Source organism: Sus scrofa, chromosome 1, assembly GCF_054392235.1.
Source record: "Sus scrofa isolate SSC_HxYL_T2T_F1_AM1 chromosome 1, Sscrofa_HxYL_maternal_Yorkshire_Landrace_v2.0, whole genome shotgun sequence".
Taxonomy (NCBI): domain Eukaryota; kingdom Metazoa; phylum Chordata; class Mammalia; order Artiodactyla; family Suidae; genus Sus; species Sus scrofa.
The window spans coordinates 62936405-62953409 of record NC_139383.1 but is presented as its reverse complement, the minus strand read 5'-3'; the positions used below and the strand labels follow the sequence as shown (position 1 = coordinate 62953409).

The window sequence follows — 17005 nt, the reverse complement described above, 5'->3', positions numbered from 1 at the left end:
GTCTAAAATTTGAAATAGCATAAATATCCATCAAGATGAATGACTGCAGAAGCTAACTGTTATCCATCAAGGTGAATGACTGCAGAAGCTAACTGTTATCCATCAAGGTGAATGACTGCAGAAGCTAACTATTATACAGCGGAATACTACTCAGTAATAATAATGACTAAATTTTTGGTATAGTTAACAACATGGGTAAATTTCAAAATAGCATTCTGAACAAAAGACATACACTGCCACACATACACATAAGTGTTAGATTCTGTTTTATGTAATAATGGAATATTTACAACTACTACTCAACCCAGATACATAGTTTCCTGGGTTGTAGGAAGAGCTACATAAGGAATACATGACAAAAATTGGGGGGGGGGGGGCTAGTGAATATTTTACTTCATAATTGGGGTGATATTTAAATAGATGTATATCAAAGTGAGAGAATTAATTGTACCTTATGTCAGTCATAATTTAATAAAATTCAGAAAGAGCATTAAATTAGAAATCAATAAAAAAAAAATCCAGAAATGTTAGTATGAACATGTTAGTGTTAAAAGATGCTTAACATTGTTTAATTCATAGTTTTTAAGTTTAAAATTGTAATTAATAACATAGTGAAGAGTAGTTAGGAATTAACGTTCTACAAAAATTTATACACATATACATACACACAAAACACATCTAAACAGACACATTAAAATAATTACCAATTGAAGCTGAGTACATTTGTTTCATGTGAGTCTCAATGACAGAAGGATCCCGAGAGCTGTAACTTCCCAACTCAGGGTAAAAGCTGGAGCCAATGTCATCTGGGGGGTTGTGTGTCCCTTGTGGATATTTTTTGGTTATTCTAAGGTCCCAATGCTTCAGGATTGGATGGTTCCAATGTATATATTTACCATCAAATTGTGGATTTCCATACCAACTGTAATAAAATACATGCAAATAATAATTCAGAGGTGGCCGTTCTTCTGGGTAAGGTTCAGAGCCTTTGGAAGGTTTCATGGTGATTTCAACACTTTTTAAATTCTTGTTGTTTGTTTCACTGTTGATTTTGTCACTCTTTTGGGAATCAAAAGTTTTCACCAAATGAGAGTGTTGACGAATTTCTGGAAGAAGGTCAAGTCCAAAGGGATCTCCAAAAGCAGCTTTATTTGGTCTCAGCATTTTTAAACCCATCATCAGAGAGAAAATAAATAGAATAAAAAGTAACAAAACGATGCAAGTCTTTCTTCGAAACTTTGCCATGATGTCATGCTTTAAAATCCAAAATGGTAAATGTTTGGCTGTAATGTATTGGAAAATGCTAATTAGTAAGTGGTATTAACAATATTTTCCAACGTATTCAAAATGAAAACTAAAATAGTGTTACAATGAAAAGTTTTAAAGTATATTGTGACAAATTATGTAATCAAATATTAATATCTACAAAAGAATCTACAGCTAGACTGAATAGTTTTTGTTTGGAAATACCACAGTTACATTTTGTCAGATAAAGATTTTAGGAATTTTATTTAAGTAAATATATTTTTCATCATTCGGAGAGATTTTATATGTACTGAATGTAAAAAGGGAATATTTGATATAGAGAGACTAAGATTTCTAAATATAAATATAAAATTAAAACTTTGTTTAAAAAGGAAATGCTTAAAAGTATATTAAAAGCTTAGTCATTAAATGGAATTACAACTCATTCTTTTAGTGCCTCTCATTTCTTATGACCTGTTGTTCTTCCATCCCACTTCACCAACTCATGTGTCATACTCATAAATTTGATCTTGTCATTTTTAATCATTATCCACTCGAAAATATGTACTTCACTTTTTTACATTTTTCTAAACATAACCTTCAAAGCTCTAACCTTCTCTGTTTTAGTACTCTCATTCAGTCAATCAATTCCTTGACCTTATTGAGATGCCTAATCCACTGATTCCACCACTTCTTCATTATTTTTTTGTTTTGTTTTATCTCTAATGAAGCAGTTTGTAGCCTACAACCCAGCATTGAAATTCCTCACTTGCAAATACAGTTGGCACACATGGTTTGCTGAATCCAAAGAGGAGGAACCCACAGATACAGAGGACCAACTGTACTATGCCATTTTACTAAGTGATTTGAGCATACATAAATTTTGGTACCCACTCCTAGAACTAATCCCAGCTCCCCTCACAGATACCAAGAGACAAATATATCCATAATTTCCTTTATTTCTCTCCTTTCTTAATACTTACCTGGTATAATCTCAAATAAACGATGCCTTTCTTGACCTTGATCCAGAACCAAAAAATGATACTAGAGAAAAACACACACCACTCTGACTTTTCCCTCTGAATTTATGATTATAAATTTCAGATATTTAAGACGGCTTAACAAATCTATTACTACACCCCAGTACTTACACTTACCTAATCTCAAAAGAATGATTTCATTCCTTCTCATTTTTCATCAACCCTACTTCTACATTACCAATTTCCTTTATTCTCTTCACACAACCATGCCTTGTATTTCATAGAGAAAATGGCATAACAGAGACTGACTCACAGACTTTGGAAAACTTACGGTTACCAAAGGAGACAGGTTGGGGATGGGGGTGTGAGCTAGGGTTTGGGATGGAAATGCTATAAAATTGGCTTGTGATTATTGTTGTACAACTATAAATGTAATAAAATTAATTAAATTTTTAAAAAAGATGAAAAAATATGACTTCAAAGCCCCCATCCTCCACTGCAGGCACTACTCAAGTTGAACTGTCACTCTTTCCAATTAATACATATACAGGGATCTTCCTGTTCTCAGATCTCAAGCAGTTAAACTACCGCTTCCCTCTGTTTTCACCAGCACAGAGAAACAATATGTCCTTTTTAGTTACTAGTAAGCTGACCCCATTAACTTGTATTTTGGGGATCTGTGGAGATCAACTCTCACTTCAGTTTTTGTTATAGTAGTTTTGTTTTCATTTTATTCTTTTAATGATTTCAGAAAGTTGGTTTTTTTTGTTTGTTAGTATTAGGGCCATACCTGCAGCATATGGAAGTTCCCAGGCTAGGGGGTCAAATCGGAGTTGCAGTTGCTGACCTATGCCACAGCTACAGCAACATGGGATCCAAGCCACATCTGCAACTTATGCCACAGCTTGTGGCAACACTGAATCCTTAACACACTGAGAAAGGCCAGGGATCAAACCCACATCCTAATGCATACTATGTCAGGTTCTTAACCCACTGAGCAACAAAGGGAACTCTCAATTTCAGGAAGATTTAAATGCTATACCTCTGCTACTGCTATCATCTCCAAATTTCTTTGTACCTTCCTAAAAATGCAGTTAATATTATAACTTTACCTCTAAGTACATCTTCAGCAGTATGAGTTTTTCACTTCTGTATTTTCATGACTACTTTGTTCAAAATATATTCTAATGTTCATTATGATTTATTCTTTGATGACATTTATAAATTTATAAAAATAGGAAAATCTCCCATGAGATTCTTTTTGTTATTGATTTCTAGTGTGAGTAAACTGAAAACATCCCCCTGTGTGATTTCAATCCCTTGAAATATGTAGAGACTTTCTTTAAGGCTCAACAATGAACAATTTTGTCAAGTACCCCATATGCACCTGAAAAGAATATATATCCTGCGGTTAGTGTTACAGAGTTCTACCTGTTTATCAAACCAAATACGCTAATATAATATGTTGGTTATATTTTTCTTATCCTCACCCATCTTTTTTCGACTCGTGTTAAAAATTACCAACTATCATTAGGCATGTCTGTAACTGCTTACATTACATAATTTTCATTGATGTTATTATGTGGAAACAAATTTAGGACTTATATTTTCCTAAAGTTTTAAATCTTATTTTATAATAAAATGTTCCTTTCCTTCTCTATTGAAAGGTTATGACATAAAGTCCACTGTTTGATATTAGTATAGCTTTAACAGATTTTATTTGGTTCATGTTGGCACAGAGTATCATTTTTAGCATTTGTCACCTTAAATGATTAAATTTTTTCTTAAATATGACATTCCTCTATTGTTACTGTTGGTTCTTCAAATAGTCTTTGTCCGATAATGACAGTATTCAGCACATTTACAATTCTACAAATATAGATAATACAGTTTAAAATCTACTCCTTACTCTTACCCTTAAATCTATCCTTACCTTCTATTTGCTTTTCTTTTGGTTTCCTTCTTACAGGCTCTATCTTCTCTCTTACTTTCTTTTTAGTTATTTCATTCTTCCCTATTTCTCTGTTAATCATACATACTTTTACTGTTAGTTATCTTAGCGATTACAGTATGTACTCTAACTTGTCAAAATCCAGTGTGAAGTACAACTTTGCTGTTTCTTTTCTTTTCTTTTTTTTTGCATTTTAGGGCCTCATCTGTGGCATATGGAAGCTCCCAGGCTAGGGGTCAAATCAGAGCTGCAGCTGCCAGGCTATGCCACAGCCACAGGAACACAGGATCCAAGTCGTGTCTGTGACCTTCAGCACAGCTCACAGCAATGCCGAATCCTTAACCCACTGAGCAAGGCCAGGGATCAAACCCATATCCTCATGGTCAGTAGTCAGATTCGTTTCCACTGCGCCACAACGGGAACTCCCATACTATTTCTTAAACAGTGAAAACACACTTAGAATACGTTGATTCCTTTATCCCTGCCCCAACTTTTGTGCTCCTTTATCCCTGCCCTAACTTTGTGTTTTTCTATATTTTTACATAGAAAACCCCTCCAGATAGTGTATTGTGCTGTATAGACATCTTAAACCCCTTCAGGTACTGTACTGTGCTGAAAATATTTCCATATTTCCATTCAAAATAATCTCCTTTAGGGTGAATTAATAATTCCCTTTAATAGGGCCATTAGTCTTGGTCTGCTACTGATACCCTTTTCATATTAGTTAACCTGTTTGAAAATATCTTTATTTCTCCTTCATTTTTAGTTATTTATATTGACTTCAATATTGGTAATTATTTTCTTTCAGCACCACCCATTACCTTCTGCCTTTGAGTGCTTATGATGAAAACTCAGCTACTATTCTCTTTTTCTTCTTCTTGATTCCTTAAAGACTTTAAAAATAATGTGTTTTCTTTTTCTCTGGCTACTTTTAATATTTTTTTCTTCTCCTTTGGTTTTTACTTGTTTTCCTATGGAATATATAGGAGTATGGTCCTCTTAACATTTATCCTACTTTAGGTTCAAAGTGCCTTTTCCATCTGTGGGTTGATATCTTTCCTTAGCTTTGAACACTATCTCTCCAAATACTGCCTTTGCTCAATTATTGCTCTCTTGATCTCTCACCTGTCATCATGGAATACACTACACATATCAGAATTTTATGTCCCATGTGTTTCTTAAACATTCTTTTAAAAAAAAAATTTTCCCTCTTTTGTCTCTCCATGCTTTAGTCTGAATATTTACTTCTGAACTATCAGTTTTCTAATTTTCTTCGGCTATGACTTATTAATTTCAGTCTTAGAATTTCCATTTGAATTTTCTCTAAGACATTTACTCTCTGCTAAAATTTTCTTCTCTTATAATTCCTTGAATTTTTCAATCGCATTTATTGTAAGTCTACTTCTAATAACCTGAATTTGGACCTTAGGGCTCTGTTTCTATTACCTGTTTAGCTTTTTCCTGTTAATATCTTGACAGTATTCTTTTTTGTATGCTAGCATCATGTAGGAACATTTTCAGAGACAATGTGAGGCCCTGTATGTTATTTTCCTTCTGAGAAAGCTTATTTTTGCTTTTTTTTTTAATCCACTAGCAAGACCAGGGATCAAACTCGAAACCTCATGGTTACTAGTCGGGTTCATTAACCACTGAGCCACGAAGGGAACTCCAATTATTTTTGCTTCCTGAAGACTTCTAGGGTAGAGGAAGATGATCTTATAATCAGAGATTGAAATTTTAAAAACTAATGTTAAGGTGTTGTAAATATTTGTCTTATTTCTGATTCATCTTTACTCTCTCATACCCATGAGTTTTGAAATCAAAGTCATAGGTATTTATCAAAATCCCTCATCTAGAACGGGCCTTGGAAGTGCCCTGAATTCTAATTTTAGTTCCCACAGAGCCATGAAACTACTGAAAGACCTGTTCATCTTCTCAGATGCCACTATTTACTTATAGTCTCAGCTTCTCTGCTACTACTTTTGAGTCAGAGGTGTTAAATAACCTCCCTATTTCTTATCTCTCAAAGAATAACGTAAAGTGTAGGGCTCAGAATCATTCAAATACTTACATAATCCCACCTGAATTCCCTATATCCTTAGTATAGTGAAAGACTTTTGATACTTATAACTCAGAATTCAGATGCAATAAATAAATAGAGGTTAATTTAACTGCATTATTTTAAAAGATATATATACACACACACATAACATTGAAAGGACAACTGAAATAATGAATGAAAATATTTGCAAGATCTTGTATGTCATTCAAAATGACAAAAATGTAAATTAAATTAAAACCACACAAAGGTTTATTATAGCAGAGTTTGAACCCATAAAGAAAACAAAAAGACAATCCACAGAATGGGAGAAAATCTTTGCAAACAAAGCTACTGACAAGATGTGTGTATATTAAGCTCCAAAATATACAAACATCTCATACAACTTTATATAAAAAAAACCACAATCAAAAAAGGGCAGAAGATCTAAATAGACATTTCTCCAAAGACACCCAAAACACACATGAAAAGATGCTCAACACCACTAATTATTAGAGAAATGCAAATCATAACTACAATGAGGTTATTATCACCTCACACAAGTCAGACTGGCCATCATCAAAAAGTCTATAACGAGAGTTCCTGTTGTGCTTCAGTGGTATAAAAACCTGTGGTTAGTATCTATGTGGATGCAGGTTTGATCCCTGGCCTTGCTCAGTAGGTAAAGAATTTGGTGTTGCAGTGAGCTAGGGTGTAGGTCACTGAGGAAGCTTGAATCCCACGTTGCTGTGACTGTGGCTGGCAGCTGCAACACCCATTTGACCCCTAGCCTTGGAACTTCCACATGCCACAGGTGCAGCCCTAAAAAGAAAAAAAGAAAAAAAAAAAAAGAGTCTACAAACAATAAATGCTGGAGAGGGTGTGGAGAAAAGGGAACCCTCCCACACTGTTGGTGAGAATGTAAATTGTTACAAACATTATGGAAAACAGTATGGAGGTTCCTTACAAAACTATATTAAAAATTTTTATTAAAGTATTGTTGATTTACAATGTTTTGCCAATTTCTGCTGAACAGCAAAGTGACCCACCCAGTTGTACATATATATATATACATTCCCTTTCTTGTATTGTCTTCCATCAAGGTCTATCCTAAGAGACTACAGCTCCTTGTGCTATCCAGTATGATCTCATTGCTTATCCATTCTAAGTGTAATAGTTTGCATCTACTAACCCCAAACACCTAGTCCATCACACTCCCCCCTCCCTCTTGGCAACCACAAGTTTGTTCTCCATGTCTATGAGTCTGTTTCTGTTTTGTAGATAGGTTCATTTGTGACATATTTTAGATTCCACATATGAGTGATATCTATGGAATTTGTCTTTCTTTCTCACTTATTTCACTTAGTATGAGATCTCTAGTAGCATCCATGTTGCTGCAAAATGGCATTATTTTGTTCTTTTTACTGCGAATAGTTTTCCATTGTACATTTGTACCCCATGTTAATCCATTCATCTGTCAATGGGTATTTGGGTTGTTTTCATGTCTTGACTATTGTGAATACTGCTGCACTGAACATACGGGTGCATGTAACTTTCTGAATTACAGTTTTGTCCAGATATATGCCCAGGAATGGAACTGCTAGATCATATGACAGTTCTATATTTAGTTTTCTGAGGAATATCCATTCTGTTTTCCATAGCCATTATACCAATTTACATTCCCACCAACAGTGCAGGAGGGTTACCTTTTTGACAGACCCTTTCCAGCATTTATTATTTGTAGACATATTAATAATGGACATTCTGACCAGTGTGAGGTGGTACCTCGTTGTAGTTTTGATTTGCATTTCTCTAATAATTAGTGATGCTGAGCATTTTTTTTTATAATTTTTTTTTTATTTTCCCACTGTACAGCAAGGGGGTCAGGTTATCCTTACATGTATACATTACAATTACATTTTTTCCCCCACCATTTGTTCTGAGCATTTTTTTCATGTGCTACTGGCCATCTGTACGTCTTCTTTGGAAAAATGTCTATTTAGGTCTTCTGCCCATTTTTTGATTGGGTTTTTTGTTTTATTGTTGAGTTGTATGAGTTGTTTGTATATTTTGGAAATTAAGCCTTTGTCAGTTGCATCATTTGTAACTATTTTCTCCCATTCCATAAGTTGTCTTTTCATTTAAAAAAACTAAATACAGAACTATCATATGATCCAGCAATCCCACTCTTGGGAATATATCTGGAGAAAACCATAATTTGAAAAGATATATGCACACCAATGCTCACTGCAGGATTATTTCTAACAGCTAAAACATGGAAGCAACCTAAATGTCCATAAACAGAGGAATGGATAAAAGAGATGTGCCACATATATACAATGGAATATTAGCCATAAAAAGAACAAAATAATGCCATTTGCAGCATCATGGATGGACATAGAAATTACCTTACTAAGTAAAGTAAGACACACAAAGACAAATATGATATTGCTTACATGTGGAATCTAATAAAAGATGATACAAAAAAACCTGTTCACAAAACAGAAGCAGACTCTTAAGATTTTAAAACCAAACTTATGATTACAAAAGGGGAAATGCTGAAGGGAGGGATAAACTGGGAGGATGGGATTGGCATATACACACTGCTATATATATAATGGTTAAGTAAGAAGAACCTACCTATAGCACGGGGGGATCTACTCAATACTCTGGCCTATATGGGAAAAAAAATCTGAAAAAGAATATATGTATATGTATAACTGATTCACCTTGCTGGACATCTGAAACTAACACAACACTGTGAGTCACTATATTCCAGTAAAATCTTAAAAACACACACACATCTTGGTGACAAGACAGTGAGAAAACAAGCACTCCCATACACTGCTAGTGAATACATATTTGTACAACCTTTTTATGAATCTGAAAATATCTAACAATTACACAACCATTTTCTTTTGACTCAGCAACCCTACTTCATGGAATTTACCTTGAAAATACACAACATAGTAGTAAATAAATTTATATACAGCATTGTTTATAATTGTACAATGTTGAATACTCAGAAAAAAATGAAGAGCTCTTTGAGTTGACATAAAGGGATTTTATGGATATACTGAAAAAAGCAAAATGCAAATAAAAAGATACATTTTCTAAAGTGAGCAAAAGAAACACAGAAAAACAAGAATATAATAAGGTTGATTATCTACAGTGGGTAGAGGGAAACCATGTGGAAGATATGGAAAGATGAAAAGAGGATAGAGGGCTGAGGAATGAAAGTTAACTTTTCTCTGAGTATACCTTTTTATGTAGTTCTGTCATTTTGAGCCATGTTATATTTCATATACTCAAAACAAAAAAAAAATTAAATGTTAAATTCCCATTAGTAGGTGGATTATTTTTGCAATGATACTGGTTAGCAATTCTTAAATACATAATGAGTATTGTAAAAATAAGCAGTCTAAGTTGGGAAATGGGGCCCAGGTGTTTTACTGACAAAAAAAATGCATTACAAATGTAGAAAGTGGGAGGTTAAAATGAAACTTGCGTTGTCAGACTATAATTGGCAGTATCAGTATGGATGTATAGCTTTTAAAAGATCAATAAATTGGTGTGTGTTTGTGTGCACACATGTAAATATATTCACATTATTTCCTAACTCTGCTGAGAGAGTATACGACCAAAGAAACCTTGGCAACAATGAACACATCTGATGCCAAGATTGTGATTTTTACATACCCTTCTCTATTTAACAGAACCAGGTTCCTTGGAGAAATGATGATTTCAAGAATGTGGCTAGGGGAGTTCCCGTTGTGGCTCAGTGGTCAACGAATCTACTAGGAACCATGAGGTTGCGGGTTCAATCCCTGGCCTCGCTCAGTGGGTTAAGGATCTGGTGTTGCCATGAGCTGTGGTGTAGGTTGCAACATGGCTTGGATCCCACATTGCTGTGGCTCTGGTGTAGGCCGGCGGCTACAGCTCTGATTCAATCCCTAGCCTGGGAACCTCCATATGCTGCAGTGCAGCCCTGGAAAAGACAAAAAGACCAAAAAAAAAAAAAAAAACCCCAAAAGATGTGGCTAGGAAAGTATGATAAGAACCTGGCTCATCTTGCCTGAAAGTTGGTAAGTACTCAAAAAATGCAGAGACATGTTCACAGGACACAGGAGCCAACTTCAAGGGGCAATTACTGACTAAATCTGGGACAATTTTAGCATCAAAATAATTAATAATAAATTACAGATATTAAAATAGGAATTCATGATTCTATATTGATTTTTTAAACGTGAAAATAAATATATGGAATAAAGAAGACTCAGAATATCAACTTATAAATTTAGATAGAATAATGGAATTAGACTATCACTATGTGACTACAACCATGGTAATAACTGTATCAAGAAAGACTCATTAATGGAAATGGATATTAAATGAGAGATTAAAGTTTATGAGGAACGGGATATCTACATATCAGCAAAATATCTCCCCTCAAGATAGCTAATTAACTATGAAGGGAGACACAGTAACTTAACAGTGCAGAACCCAGAAGATACCACTTTAAACAAGTGATCAAAATTAACTTCATCAGTTAATTCTGAATAAATAGATATGAGTCTACAGAGAGGATGCCCTAAGAAGAAAACAGAATCACTGCTGTTATATTTCAATCAAAATTAATCTGGATCTAATCATGAGGAAACATTAGTCAACATATTAGGACACTCGCATACACACACATACATATATGTGTGTACATATACATGTATGCATAAATACATATGTAGAACTATTACACATATTATGTAAAATTATATACAATGTAATATATGAATGTGTGTGTAATAATAAAGCACATGTGGCAAAATATTACAATTTGGTGAAAATGCAGGAAAAATAAACGGATTGTTGAGTTGTTTGTATTATTTTTGAAACTCTTCACTGTCTAAAATTATTTGAAAATTGAAATTAAAAAAAAAGATTATCATCAGCAAACGGGAGAACATGAACAGTTAACATAACACCTGCTTAGTTCCGAAAAGGGCAAACTCCAACAGTCCCTCAAGCTCTGCACTGCAGGAATGCAGAAAGTGACAGCCTATGTATGTATGTGACAGCCCTGTGCAGAGGAATAAAGAGATGATACAAACATTCTGCCCTGCTGCTATGATTTGCGGTCCTAAAATCTCCAAGTTGTCAAGATATAAACAAATCTTTTCCTTTGCTTAACGAAAGTGAGAATTTTGACAAGCCATGAAATAGAAAAAAAAAAAAAAGGGACGTAATTATGATCTCAACTATATTAAAGATATATAGAGGAAGTCTACTTAAACACATAGAATGATTACCTCTGAGTAATCATTTTTCAGTAATATTTTCTTATGCTGTCTTCTAAAATTAGAACATTTCTTAAGGAAGAAGTTTTTTGGGGGTTAGGTATTTCATAAAGAAACAATTAATGCTAATGAATAATGACAAACCACAGAGAACAGAAGAAATAATTACTGGATTTAGAAATTACTAAGACATTGATTTTTGAAATGCTGATCACCTGAAAGGAGTGAAATGCATGCAAGAGTCAAGATATATACAGTGGAAAGAATATTGATTTTAGAATTTGAAGATCTAAGTTCAAGTCAGCTATGTTGACCTAACTCTGTGACCCTGAGTTCTTTTTTTTATCTTAAAAAAAAAATTACCTGCTACCTAAAAAGTTCTCTGTAAATCACACAAGAAATATATGTGAAATAAAATGCAAAAGGGTAATTTTAAATCAAATGTAAATACTAATTGGGTTTTTAAAAATGAACAGTGAAGAAATGTAGGAAATGAATAGTTGTGAGATATTTTTATATTTATTCCTCAGAGCTACAGGATGAACACAAAACACCTGTTTATAAAAGCTGCCTTTTTCCCCCTCTTGCCTATAAATCTAATTTCTTAAGCTGCTCGCTCTTTTCCTTTTACATTACTTATTTAATTCATTCACTAAAACTGTTTATCATATCATTATAGGTGATCCCCTGGCTCCAACCCCACCTCCAGATCTCAATGAACAGAAAGTCATCTCAACCTAAATAAAGGCAGCAGACCATTGTGATTAAAAGTATGGGCTCTGCAGTCAAATGCCTGAGTTCAAATTCTCGCTGGGCATCTTTCAGCTATTTCACCTATATGTGACCTGGTTTTTCCCTGCTCCTTTTCTCACCTTTGTAATGAGTTATTACCTCACCCATAGGATTTCTGTGAGGATGAAAGAAGTTAGTATTGCAAAACACTTAGAATCATTTCTGGCTTGTTGTAACACTGAATAAATATGAACAATTATTTTTTCTGATGATTGTTATTAAAGATGAGTATCTGGCAAGCAATCAATAACCAATGCATAGTTTACTCTCTCTAAATATCTCTTTTCTGTTGAAAGGTTCATTTGCGCCATACATTAGATTCTAGATATAAGTGATATCATATGGTACTTGCCTTTCTTTCTGACTTCACTTAGTATGAGAATCTCTAGTTCCATCCATGTTGCTGCAAATGGCATTATTTTGTTCTTTTCTATGGCTGAGTAGTATTCCATTGTGTATATGTACCACATGGACTTGGAGAACAGACTTGTGTATATGTACCACCTGCCAACGGGAAAGGGGAGGGAGTGGGATGGACTGGGAATTTGGAGGTTAGTAGATGCAAAGTATTGTGTTTGGAGCGGATAGGCAATGAGATCCTGCTGTGTAGCACAGGGAACTGTATCCAGGCACTTATGATGGAACATGATTGAGGATAAGTGAGGAAAATAATGTATGTATATATGTATAACCTGATCACTTTGCTATATAGTAGAAATAGAAAGAACACTAAATCAACTATAATAAATAAAAATCATAAAATAAATACTTCATCTCCATATGGCTACCTTTTGAAATACTACTCTAATTCTTCAAGACAAAGCTGAAATGTTGCCTCTTCGTGACACCTCTCCTAATGATTCCAAAGTGAAAAGAACTCACTTTCCCATATAATTTACTGTCACAGCATTACTTGCTTTTTAAATTGGCATTTCTTTCTTTATGTGTTGTATCATGCTACTTATTTATATGTATTTTTAATATTGGTATCTCTCTGGGAAGTATGCATATAAATAAGATTCTATTAACTATACCTACATTGGACATGTTTAAAGTCTATACTGAACATATATAGGAAGAATTATAGATAAATAGATCCAAAAATACCAAAAACCCATTTCAATAAAATATTACCAAGTCCAACTTAGCAAAGCTAGGAAACTTGAGATGCCTAACAGGTCTAATGATCTTTAGTAGGAAAGGAGTGGAGGAACTGTTTATTTGGCTTCAACAACAAAAAAGTTTCAGCAATCACTTGAAAGAAAAAAAAAGTTACAAGTTAACTGCAGATAGACAGTTTCCCAAAGCAGTAACCTACCCAAGGTATTAGATAACTAAAATTTGTTATCTTCAAAGGGCAGTTTACATGACATAATAATGCAGAGAAGTAATACATAATAGGTTCTTTTGAAACTCTGTGGTTTCTACACTGTGCTTTGTGACTCGGAGGTCTTTTAATCTTTGAAAAGTTTGTTTTGGACTTGGAGGCCTGGTGAGGTATAAGTGATCACAATCAGTATGATATCAATTACAATTTCAAAAAGTATTTGCTGCTATCCTGTTCTTATACAGATTTCTGGTGATTTTTTTTCCCCTTTTCCTAATATTATTTTCTAAGAAACCACTGAAGATAAACATAACTAATACCAGAAGACACACCTGGAATTTTCAAAATCAATTTCTGTACCCAGGGTTCCTTCCCAAGTTGGTTTTAATGTAAACACTTGTACCCTTTTGTCAAAAGAAATGAGTTAGGCATAATCTCATCCATTTTAATCTTAGCAATCTATGAAGTAGAACTTCTTTTCAACAACATTTTACAGATGACAGAACCAAAGTACAGAGCAGTTGGGAACTTTTTCCAAGCCTCTGGGCTAACAAGTGTCTAAGTAACCTGTCTGAGGTTAAGCAACTAGTGTGGAGCAGAGCAAGTACCGCTCTAGAACTCAAGCTCTTCCTCTTATGTCATTCCATCATCCTACATTTCAGACAAATCAAGTTTATAGAGATTATTAACACTGTAAATTGTGACAAATGAAAACTGGTGACATGTGGTCACGTTTTGATTTAAAGATTATGGGCTTAGAAGACAATGATTATCCATTACCTACTCATAAACTGCAGTCCACATTTAATCTGAAGAAATCTTATTTTCTTATACACTTACTATTCATCATGTGACTAACAGCAAGAGCTCTGGTAATGTTTTATGCGTAGGTCCTGAAAACCCACAAGACTCACTGTACAAAACTATTTTTTCGAGGTTTACATATAGCTCAATATGAATGGAGTAACACAGTGTCATAAAAATGATGTGCAAACAACGTGACTTAATATTACCAAGATCTAGATTTTATTTTGTATTTTTCTTCCAAACTACTGTCTAAATAACATAAACATAAAAAATACTTTAATGTACTCATCCCTGTTCCATTTGCTTTTTTTTTTAAAAGTCATATAATTAACATTAGCCTCCCTTGTTTTAATTATTTCTTTAAGCACTTCCAATTTCCCTTAAATATTATCCGTAGGGTCTTGCGAAAATGAAACAAAAACAAACTATCCTAACTGCCTGAATTCAATTTGGTCCTTTGGAAAAAAGGGAAAAGGTACTATTCCAGTATGGATGCATCCTGAGACTTAGTAAAAGATAAGTCTAAGATGATAGTGCCAAACGTGAACAGGTGAATGGAAAAACTATCAATGCGACGGTCTCGCCATCCTCGCTCTCCTCTCTCCCGGTGCCCAGGTGTCTAGGGACCGGCCATCACCACCTTCCTGCTGCAGCCCAAGCCCAACAGGCCCCGACCTTTCCACTCGCCCCAAGGCTCAAGGCCGAGTTTGCCGACAAAAGGACTAGGTGCTGAAAAGCTTCCGTGACTCCGGAACTTCCCAACTTGGGGAAAGAAAGGAAAACCAAGGCGACAGGAGGTTCAGCTACAAAGAAGTGGTGGAGACGAGGCCGGCGGGGTCGGGATAAAGTAGGATAGAAGGCAATAAAAATAACCCAGACAAAATAAGGGGTAGGAGTGACAAAGTGGGAAGTCCCGAGATCCCAAGGCTCGCAGCGCGACTCCGCCCACGGCCGCCCTTCTGGGCACGGGGTCAAAGGCCGTTGGCAGACTGATAGGCAGGTGAGCGCGCAGGCGCCGCTGGTGGGCCCAATGCCGGCCGCAACATGTCTGCAAGGCCCTGAATCTACCAGCTACTCACCAGGGTCTGGAATCCAGCTACCGGTAGAGACTCGGCCGCCAGAAACGTTGAAGGCGAAGAACACGCAGAGGCCGCGGCCGCTCTTCTGCGAGCCCAGCCAGCCCCGCCGCCCAAAGGGCGCGCGCAGGGCTTTCGGGAGCCTGGAAGGGCGGGGCCTGGCGGGGCGGGACTTTGAGTGGGTGGGGCACTGGTTTCAAGGCACAGGCGCCTCTGGTTTGTGAGGAACACGAATGTGAATGCGTGAAAGGGGGAGAGCTTTTTCTGAGCATCCAAGGAGTGGAGCAGAGGGGCAAGGTGGCATTGGGCTGGACTTCCTTCTCTTTCCCCAACTAGAAATGACCCATTCCTCTCTTAGAAACCAAGTCTTCTAAGGTTCCGCTCAGAAGTTTCACTAATAGAGGAGTGCTGTTTTTTGATGTGAGGTGTCCAAAAGTTGCAAAAGCTCTGAGTACACTGGATGTTTTCAAACTTTTAAAATTAAGCAACCGTTTGCCTTTAAAAAAAAAAAAGAGAGAGAGAGAGAGAGAAAGGAAAAAGAAACTACTTGGAAGCTAAAAGTCGACAGAGAGGACAGTTTTAATTTGCAAATGTATAAAATCGCATTTCTGTGGGAATACTTAAATCTTTGAGAACAGTGAGGCAGCTGTGAAGTACAACTCTTGAAATAAGGGGTTACAGGTGAAGGTCATCACCTTGCATCAGCCTCAGAAGCCAAGGGAATTCTCTGTTTTGTTTGGTTACATAGTAATTAGGAAACCCTCGCTCACAGTATAAAGTTGCTGATGTAAACAATTTTGTTAAAGGCTCTGTTTAAAATCTCGGTGGATTTTTTTAAACAAATTTTAATTGTGAAATATACATATATGAATGTATCCCATATGTGCACATTTTAAAAAAGAATAATAACAAAAATAAATGAGAGCTAATTAAACTTAAAAGTTTCTACACAGCAAAGGAAACCCTAAACAAAACGAAAAGACAACCCACAGAATGGGAGAAAATATTTACAAATGAATCAACTGACAAGGAATTAATCTCCAAAATTTATAAACACCTTCTGCAGCTCAATACCAAAAAAAAAAAAAAAAAAATCAAAAAATGAGCAGAAGATCTAAATAGACAATTCGCCAAAGGAGACATACAGATGGCCAAAAAACACATGAAAGGATGTTCAACATCACTCCTCATTAGAGAAATGCAAATCAAAACCACTCTGAGGTATCACCTTACACCAGCCAGAATGGCCATCATCAAAAAATCTACAAACAATAAATGCTGGAGAGGGTATGAAGAAAAAGGACCCCTATTACACTGTTGGTGGGATTGTAAATTGGTGCAACCACTGTGGAAAATAGTACAAAGATTCGTCAGAAAACTAAAAATAGAACGACCATTTGATCCAGCAATCCCACTCCTGGGCATCTATCCAGATAAAACCATGAATTGAAAAGACACATGTACTCCAATGTTCATTGCAGCACTATTTTCAATA

General features: G+C 35.4%; 1 protein-coding gene across 4 annotated transcripts in view; it reads right to left on the bottom strand.

Annotated features, from left to right (window-relative positions):
* Positions 1-15660, bottom strand: part of MANEA (mannosidase endo-alpha) — a 60393-nt gene extending 44733 nt beyond the window's left edge. For 2 of the 4 annotated variants that reach the window (XM_084960437.1, XM_001927384.5), the window contains exons 1-2: positions 15514-15660; positions 705-1283 (exon numbers count right to left, since the gene is read on the bottom strand). Coding sequence is in view for 2 of the 4 variants with exons in the window: in XM_001927384.5 (XP_001927419.2) it covers positions 705-1245 (541 nt within the window). In the remaining 2 variants the exon portion in view is untranslated. The remainder of the gene's footprint in view (positions 1-704; positions 1284-15513) is intronic. The other 2 variants (XM_084960448.1, XM_084960429.1) reach the window with 1 other exon arrangement.
* Between the last annotated feature and the right edge of the window lie 1345 nt (positions 15661-17005).